The sequence below is a fragment of the Gracilinanus agilis genome, chromosome 2, assembly GCF_016433145.1.
Source record: "Gracilinanus agilis isolate LMUSP501 chromosome 2, AgileGrace, whole genome shotgun sequence".
In the NCBI taxonomy this organism is placed as follows: Eukaryota; Metazoa; Chordata; class Mammalia; order Didelphimorphia; family Didelphidae; genus Gracilinanus; species Gracilinanus agilis.
The window spans coordinates 644,022,387-644,031,927 of record NC_058131.1 but is presented as its reverse complement, the minus strand read 5'-3'; the positions used below and the strand labels follow the sequence as shown (position 1 = coordinate 644,031,927).

Genomic DNA, 9,541 nt, shown 5'->3' with positions numbered 1-9,541 from the left:
CAAAAACCAGGTCTTTCACGCTCAAATCAATTTATCTTATTTTAAGTTATTTAGCAAGTAAACTACCAAATGGTTTTCTGAATATTATAGCTTCTTCCATTTGAATGCATGGTAAACTCTGGCTTGACAGAATGCTACATATGAAATGTTTTACTTCAACCCATCATATAAAAGTACCATTTAACTTGAATGGACTTACACACATAACATAAAATAATATATCAGCAATTATTTGTCCATCATTTTTATGTGCAGTGAAATATTTATTTTTTCCATTCAAGGCGCCATGAAGATAATGATAAAAGGTCTTGACATTAAAAAAATAAGAAACCACATTCCAATTCCATAGGAAAAAAAAGTCTACTTTTCTAACAAATTAAGATGATTAATGTTGCTTAGAAAAGTTGGCTTTGAAAAGTATACCAAAGTTCTCTAAGCCATGTTCTTGGTTTAGAGGTTACTATAAAAAGTAATTTTAAAAGTTACCTAAAATCCTGAGAGAGTTCCACTTGATATTGCTTGATGAATCTAAAACAGATTTATAGAAAACTACTTCTTCTGTGAAAGAAACCACGTTGGGCTGTAAATGTGGCTAAAATATACCACCACATCTTGCTCCATAATGAATTGAAAAACTGAAATAAGACCATAAACAACAAAAGTTGAATTCAGTTTTACATAATAATGAGAGAAAATTAAAATTATAGACTGTAGCTATAATTATTGTGGCTACTTAAACATTTGGCCAAATTTGACAAGGATTTTTTGCCTTTAAAAAAATGTGACACCTTTAAATTCTACTATTGGCATGGAAAGGCACTTTTTAGATCTTGGCTTTGGTCTAAAAAAAAAATGGATTTGCACTACTGAAAAAAATCAAGAAATTCAAAAATCGAGAATTCTGCCTAGTATGCCAAACATATCTAAAAGTAAATACTTATTTACTTAGTTCATATAATGCTAATCTGATGTTGCTCAAAATATTCTTAATTCCCTCTCCCATCCAGTGTTCACAATAATGATACTTTTAAAAAAAGGCACCATACATGTCCTTTTTTTGTTTGTCGTGAAAAAAAAACAACTTAAATCAAAATCTTTGCTTCTGATAAAATTAATAATACCAGGGAGAAAGAATAATTATCCCTAGGAAACTTATTTCTAAGGCCAAGTAGCCAAGTCATTTTAAACTATCAAAAACATATGCTGTTTTCAAAAATTATACTTTGATTTGGTGATCGGGATCAAGTTCTACCTGGTAAATCTATTTTTGCTGTGATGACCGGTTTGCAAACTGTGACACCACTTGCGAATGACAGCTCCAGCACTGCTGGCCACCACGCAAAGGGCACCACCCACTGTCCACCACGTCGGTATTTTATTCAGGAAAATAATCTGAAGTATGAAAGCAAAAACCACGTCCATTGTTTTCATGAGGGCCACGGGCCCCGCTTTTTCTATCTGAACCGCTTTAGTGAGAAAAATCTGGCCCCCCAAGCCGAAAAGTCCGATGAGTATCAAAAACAGCCTGTCCAGGCCACAGTGGGGCAAACGCCACTCGTTCAGGACGCAGAGGATGACGATGGATTCCAGGAGTCCGATCACTACGTAGTACCAGATGTTCAGCAGGTAGTGCACCGACTTCCCCACCTTTCTTAGAATCACGAGGGTCAGGGCGACACACATGGCCCCTGCCAAGGCGGCCAGCACTCCTCGGTAGTGGTAGGAATGGCTTTCTTCCATCCCTTCCGTGCTGGAGCCAAACAGAAATGTCGGTCTGGCGATGAGGACCACTCCAGCAATGGCGAAGAGAGTGAAGACAACGTCCCACAGACTGTATTTTTCCTTGAGATATATCCAAGCAAACAAGGAAGTAAAAACCGGACTGGTGAAGGTGATCACCGTGGCATCGGCAATGGGCATTAACTGGAAAGCGTAGTAGAGAAGGATCATCGCTGTGGCACCAAAGACTCCCCTGAGGAAAAGGAAAATGCGCTTGCCTTTTGGTCCCAAAAATCCTGTTCTGTAAATTAAAATAAAGAGAAGCGTGTTATATTTCCTTAGTGTTGATTTGTGGATTTTGGCGATCCTGCAAAAACTCACTAATGGATAATGTGGATTATTAACTGGAGGGGTGTCTGGGGAGGAGGTGGCATCCCAGAGATGCTAATATGACAGAAAATAGGAGGCAGAGAGAATGGAAAAGGATTGAAGAAGTAAATTTTTTTGGCCAGAATCATCTGACCAGTTGTTGCTTTTAAGTCAAACTGCAAAATGAATAAATAAATTTTAAAAAATCAGACTGCATATACCTTTTGATCTAGGGATACTACTACTAGGTCTGTATCACAGAAAGATTTTTAAAAAATGGGAAAGGACCTGTTTGTACAAAAATATTTAGAGCTGTGCTTTTTGGGGTGACAAAGAATTGGAAACTAAAGAGATTTCCGTCCCTTAGTTGAGGAATGACTGAACAAATTGTGGTAGGTGAGAGTGATGGAATACTATTGTGCTCTAAGGAATAATGAATGGAAAGAATGATTTCTGAAAGAACTGATGCAGAGTGAAATAAGCAGAACCAGGAGAACATTGTACACATAACTACAATATTGTGGAATGATGAAGTGTGATAGATTTTGCTACTATCAGCAATGCAATGATCCAGGACAATTCTGAGGGATTTATGGCAAAGAGTGCTCTCCACCTCCAGAGAAAGAACTGTGGGAGTAGAAATGCAGACAAAACAGATGATTCATCATTTGACTATTGGGATATATGACTTGGGGTTTTAGTTTTATAAGATTATTTACTTTACAAAAATGAGTAATATGGAAATATGTTTTGCTTGATAATACATATATAATAACCCAGACTGAATTTCTTGTCAACTCCAAGAAGGGGGAAGGGAAGAAGGGAGCGAGACAACATGAATCCTATAACTCTGGAAAATTTATGTGGAAATTTGTTATTAAAATAAAATAAAGGAAAAAGTCAAGAAAAATACTATTCCTGGCCAAAAAAAAAGGAGAAGCAAATAAATGTAATGAAAGTAGGAAATTTGTCATTAAAATAAAGAAAAAGACAAGAAAAATACTATCCCCAACCAAAAAGAAGCAAATAAATGTAATAAAAGTAGGAAATTTGTTACTAAAATAAAAGAAAGGAAAAAAGGAAAAATACTATCCCTAATCAAAAAAAAAGAAGCAAATAAATGTATAGAAAGTAGAAAAATTGTTATTAAAATAAAGAAAAAGAAAAGAAAATACTATCCCCAGCCAAAAAAAAAGAAGCAAAGAAATTTAACAAAAGTAGGAAAATTATTATTAAAAGAAAAAAAAAAACAAAAAAGAAAACTACTATCCCCTCTTCAAAAAAAGAAGCAAATAAATGTAAAGAAAGTGGAGAAAAAGAAAAATCAAACTGCGTAGTCTGGAAAACTCTTTTGCCATATAAAGGAGTTGAAGAGTGACTATGATCATCACAACCAAGAAATGTTGATATACTAAACAAAAATATTATAATTAAGTGCCTCTGTGTGCTCTAGGGACACAAATATAGAAGACAAACCAAGCTGACATTAGACTGCAAACTCATCGAGGACAGGGACCATCTTTGGTGTGTTCTGATATCTTAAATGCTTATGCAGCAAGCACTTAATGAACATGTATTGACTGATGGACTCTCCTGGAGGAACATGACATCTTAACTGATAAGTAATTCCAAGATTAAAGACCTGATGGTTGGTGGCAGGACCAGATCCCCTTCCAGGATTCCAGACAGTGATTATTTGTGTCTCTCTGGCATTATTAGCACTGCAAGAGGAGCACATCATTCTTAACAAAATCTTGGACACACACAAGCAGTTAAGAGGATTGGATGATGCCTTTAAAGAAACTGAAAAGAAAGCCTAAAATAAAATTTTGATAGAATAGCATTCCACAGACCCTCCTCTCACTGACATAAACAGCCAGTGATTTATTTTTGCATTTTCTTTTTTTAAAAACTGGGGCTTTAGAGAGGGAGAGATAAGTATATCAAAGGTAACTGTGTCAGATTCTGAGTGGGCTATCATCTTTAAAAGATGTCCCAAAAGTCTTAATGCAGAGAAAAACTCTAGTAACTTGGCTTAAAATGGCACAAAGACTTTTGGGACACCCATATATATATTTTTATTTTTCATTCCTTTTGACTAAAAAAAAAAAAGCAAGCCTCACAATTTTTATATGACATTGAGTGACAAAATTAACTGGAATCTTGATCTATATATTTCTTTCATTCATTCCTTAATGTCTGGCATGAAAAACTACTTTAAGTAAAAGTCTTAAAAAATGGATCTCTTGTGTGATGGTAAGGTTCCGATGACCGGTGGTCAGAGTATTATAGAGAAAATCCCTTCTTCATGGGGTAGGAAGATGACTTCGCCGACCTCTCAGGCCTTATATACCATAATGCAGGATTCTGTGAATGTGTCGGTGAGAGGGGAATTATTTTTAAGTAATTGAAAAATACAGTTTACATTTAGGATTTTCTTTCTTTCCAGCTTGATAGCCGCCTATCCTTGCCCCCCTGACAACTCAAGGAATTCTAAGCTCATCCTTTCCTTCCCTCAAAGGCATTTTGGTGAGATTTAGAGGGTTACAGTCTCCTACCCTAACACAGGAGAGAGCAGAGGAGCAGTGTGAGAGCAGGTTGGGAGGGACAGAGAAAACAATATTTCTCTTTTCCCCACATACACAGACAAATAACCTATTAAATAAATACTTTTGTGTGTGCTACATACAAATTATTATTATATTATTATATCATAATGAATAATACATCATTATATTGCTATATTCTTTTAATATTTTATTATTCTATGATATAATCATTAAAATAATAATAATAACAATAATAAAATGAAACCTCTGCTGCTTAGAAAAGACTCAGCTGTCAATAGTAACATAACACAGCAAATAAGAAAAGTAATGTGGATTGGTGTGAGAATGAATGAAGCAATTACTTGGGAGCATCTTGTCCTTTCAAACCGTGTACAGGTGCATTTCTGACAAGGTGTTGTGGATAGAACGCTGGGCCCGGAGTCAAGAAGACCCAAGTTCAAATCCAGCCTCAGATACTTACAAATGGGGTGACCCTGGGCAGGTTACTTAGCCTTGCTGCCTCAGTTTCCCCCACTGTAAAATGAGGATAACAACAGCCCCTCACAAGGTTCTTGTAAGCATCAAAGGAGATAACTGTTGTAAAGCACACAGCAGATTCATAAAATGTTTGTTCCCTTCTCCCAGCCCATGAAAAAATAAAAAGTTTGCACTGTATCTCCTTTAGACTTATACAGGAGGTGAGGCTGGGAAATCTCCTACAGGCATAACTATTTTATTGATAGGAGACGCAGGGAAAGCTGGTCATGGATAGAAACAGTGACATCTGGGTTACTGAGCAATGTTAACAGGGTCAATGAAGATTCTATAGCCTGAACAAATTTTAGATTTAGATTAACTGTGGACAACCTATGAAAAATGATCAAACCCCTCATTTTACAGCTAAAGTAATACTTACTTTTGGTGTATTAAGCAAGGAAGAACGAATAACATTTGGAATATACATCGAAATGCACTAATTTCTGCTGAATGCATATCTTGTATTTTTTTTACTAATAAAGAAGCCACTGAGAAAAGGAAGGCAGACAATAATGTATAAAACAAGCCAAGTCCAGGGCAGGAAGCTTTCTTCTTAGCTTCTGAAAAAAAAAAGATTAAATTCCAGTTAGTTTATTTGTTTCCATAAGTACTTCGTTAGTTACAAATGGTTAACTTCAGTTAGAAATTTTGGGGAAATCCCATAGTATTCAAAAAAGAAAATGAATTCACAAACTTTACTTTTAAAGCCATCCATTCACCAGAATTAAATCAGCTTTTCACTTGTCAATTTACAAAGGAAGTTTGGTCCCAAGCATCCATTTTTTTTCCACGTCTGATCTTTATACATAGCCATGTTTTAGAGTTACAGAAATACCATCAATCCTCCCATTGTCTATATACAAAACTCAGAAACTCTCTGCCAACATGTTAGGAAAAACCCGAAAAATGCTTTGCTAAAGAGACAGGGGAAAACTGAAGTAGCCCATCTGAAAACATGTGTTTTATTATGGATGCCAAATAAGAAGTATTCTCTAACTATTCATGTGTTAGAACAAAAATGTTATTTCAATAAAGTATTTTATGCAAGGCAAGGCATCACATTAGCAACACTAGGAGGCAGCATTAGCTAATAAATACAGATGCTTTCTATGGTTATCCTGAAAGAGTAAATTTAGCTTTTCATGTGTCCTGATCTTATCTCTCCCCGTAGACAGTAAATTCCTTGAGTTCAAGAAGGATCATCTTATACTTCTTTGTAATTCCCACAAAGCTAATTGTAATGCCTTTCCCATAAGTGCACAACTATTTCATTTTTATTTAAGTGGGATTTGGCCTTTTATCCTCTGAAGTATGCTAGCCTTGGAGTCAGAAGACCTGAGTTTGAATCCTTTCTCTGCCACTTTCTACCTGTATCACCTGTCTTGGTTCCCTCTCAGCCATCAGCTCTAAATCTATGATTTTAGGATTCTGTCGATGAGGCTTCGAGCTCAACTGTAAATCTCAATGTCCCTTATTGTCCTAGGAAAGGCTTGGGGAGCAACAGACAAGGGTCTCCTCCTTGGTGATAGTGTAATCTGTGGCACAAGTAAATCAGGCCCAGCATAAGACAGAATGTTAGAGACCACAAACTTTTAAACCGAACGACAATAAAATCATCTAGATTTCCAAGGGCAGCTGTCTTGGTGGCACTTTAGTTATATCAGAAACAACCCTTAGAAAAGTCCATACAATCCTCCAAGTTAGGGGTGGAAGACCAACCACGTGGCAAGCTTTGCAAACTAGAATTATAATGTTCAGAACAGGAATGTACAGGGTTAGCCACTAAACACTTAAAGTTTAAGGATGTTGCTAGTTCCTTGTTAAAAAAATTTTTTTTAAACTGTTTTACTTGTTTTGTTTTTTAACCCTTATTTTCTGTCTTAAAATCAATACTGAGTATTAGTTCCCAGGCAGAAGATCAGTAAGGAGTAGGCCATGGGGGTTAAGTGACTTGCCCAGGGTCACCCAGCTAGGAAGTGTCTGAGGCCAGATTTGAAGTCAGCATCTCCCATCTGGCTCTCTATCCACTGAGTCACCTAGCTGCCTCCCTCTATTTGTATAAATATATAAGTCACTATAATTCTAAGGACAAAATAGCTTTTATATAGATTTCAACTTTTGAGGTCCATTACCTTTTTTATAAGTGAGGTCACGGGGGCAGCTGGGTGGCTTGGTGGATTGAGAACCAGGTCTAGAGGCAGTAAGTCCTATGTTCAAATCTGGCCTCAGACACTTCTCAGCTATATGATCTTGGACAAGTCACTTAACCCCCATTGCCTAGCCCTTACCTTCTGCCTCGGAGCCAATAGATAGTTCTGACTCCAAGATGGAAGATAAGGGTTTTAGTAAAACAAAACAAAACAAAAAAAAAACAAGTGAGGTAATTCACAGACTGAAAGTATGTATGATCATGGGAGCAACCTTTCCAAGGATATTTCTAAAAACTTATTATTTGTATTTAAGATGGGCACTGCTCATTTAATAGAAACCTGTGTGCACAAATTGGCTAATTTAAACTTGGGAGTCATTCATGCATGTAGCCCAAATCCCCTAGTTTATATTGGGTATGAAAACAAGAACTAGACATATTTCATCCCAGAAGAATGAAATTTTCAAAAACTGTTGCAAATTAAGTGGTGTGAAATACATATCTCCGTTGTGGTTAGGATTTAGAAATTACATTTCTGAAATTTCATAACTCAGGTCCAAAAAAAATAGTTTCTTTTTAAAGAAAAATATCCATGGAGCCTGAACTCCTGGACTAGAACAGGAAAAAAAAGAAAAAAACACAATTCTAGGATAGAAATGTTTCTCTTTTCTGTAATTCCATAGTTAGTCATTTATGCCTAATTTTATTATACTTTCTTCATATTTTAACTTAAGAGATTCTTTTAACTTAAGTAGTACATTTTAGCTGTAATTATACACACATGGATTTAATATAATTATATTAAAATGGGTCAAGGGGAACAGGACAATGCTAAGTTAAATGGGGAGTGGATGGGACTGGTTATATCGGGATAGTGGATGAAGATTTAATCCTATTCAAACTGGCAGATATGAATTTGCACCATTTCATCTTTTCACTCCTCTCTGAAGCTGCTTCGAATCTGGCTGGGAAGATTAGAGGTCCATTAAACCACTAGAGGACTACTGGAGCAAATAACTGGCTACAAAGCATCTGAGTTCGTTGTGAAGAAACTCCTGTGAACTAGAATAGAGAGAGAAAACTTCACAAAGGTGGAAGGACTTGAGGTAGGTCTTTAGAAAAGCGCTGTCAGGTGGCACCCAAGTTCAAAACCAACCTGAGACATCTACTAGCTGTGCAATTTGGGGAAAGTCATGTAACCCTGTTTGCCTCAGTTTCCTCACCTGTAAAGTAACCTGGATAATGAAATGGCAAACTACTGTTGCATCTTTGCCAAGAAAACTCCCAAAGAGAGTCATGAAGAGTTAGAACCAACTGAATGATGACAAAATATTTGGCAAAGGCTGAGACAAAGACAGATGGACTGGAGCCCCAAGTATTTCTGTATCTCCTTGAACCCTTAACAGAGTACTTTCCATAGGGTAATTTAATTAATAAACTGAATTTGGAAAAACGAATTATGAATAAAAGCAAGTCTGGAAAAGTGGTCTGGAAAAAGTTTTGGAAGACCTTGAGTGCCTTGAGTCAGAAGGGGTTGAATGAACAGCCTTGCCGGACGACATTCACATTTCAATTATTGGCAATAACAGATGGGAGCAGCAGTGGAGATCACCTAAAGTAGCATGTGGCCTTGTAATGTGGTTCTGGGTTTATACTTGAATATGAAAGAATATTCTTCTAAATCAAAAATGTTTCCAACCAAATAATGAATGCCAACAGTGATGTTAAGCCAAAGCAACTCTATAAACTTCAGCTATAATTATAATGCTCAAGTTTACAAAGAAGTTAAAGAAATTAAGTTATCAATTTTTTAAAATAAAACTTTTTGAAAAGATTTATGGAAAGAACAGAAGTTGGCCATGTGTGGGAAAGAAATGGCCAGAGTAAAAATACACTTACTATAGAGGGTAATGACATTTAAATGTTACTTTCTAAGGTTTGTTTTCCAAAATAACCTTTTTTATTCCTACACCAAGGAGCTTCAACTTGCATAGTTTCAATAAACCTACCAAATGTTATTATTAAGAATGACTATTGGAGGGGGCAGCTGGGTGGCTCAGTGGATTGAGAGCCAGGCCCAGAGACAGGAGGTTCTGAGTTCAAATTTGACCTCAGACACTTCCTAGCTATGTGATCCTGGGCAAGTCACTTGACCCCCATTGCCTAGCTCTTACCACTCTTCTGCCTTGGAACTAATACACAGTATTGATTCCAAGAT

The 9,541-nt window shown here is 36.4% G+C and overlaps 1 protein-coding gene across 1 annotated transcript in view; it reads right to left on the bottom strand.

The window, feature by feature from the left end:
- Positions 1–1,248: 1,248 nt before the first annotated feature.
- The window catches only part of SLC35G1 (solute carrier family 35 member G1), a 33,572-nt gene continuing 25,279 nt past the window's right edge, over positions 1,249–9,541 (bottom strand). The window contains exons 2-3 of the mRNA XM_044660201.1: positions 5,554–5,734; positions 1,249–2,020 (exon numbers count right to left, since the gene is read on the bottom strand). Of these exons, the coding sequence (XP_044516136.1) occupies positions 1,249–2,020; positions 5,554–5,734 (953 nt within the window). The remainder of the gene's footprint in view (positions 2,021–5,553; positions 5,735–9,541) is intronic.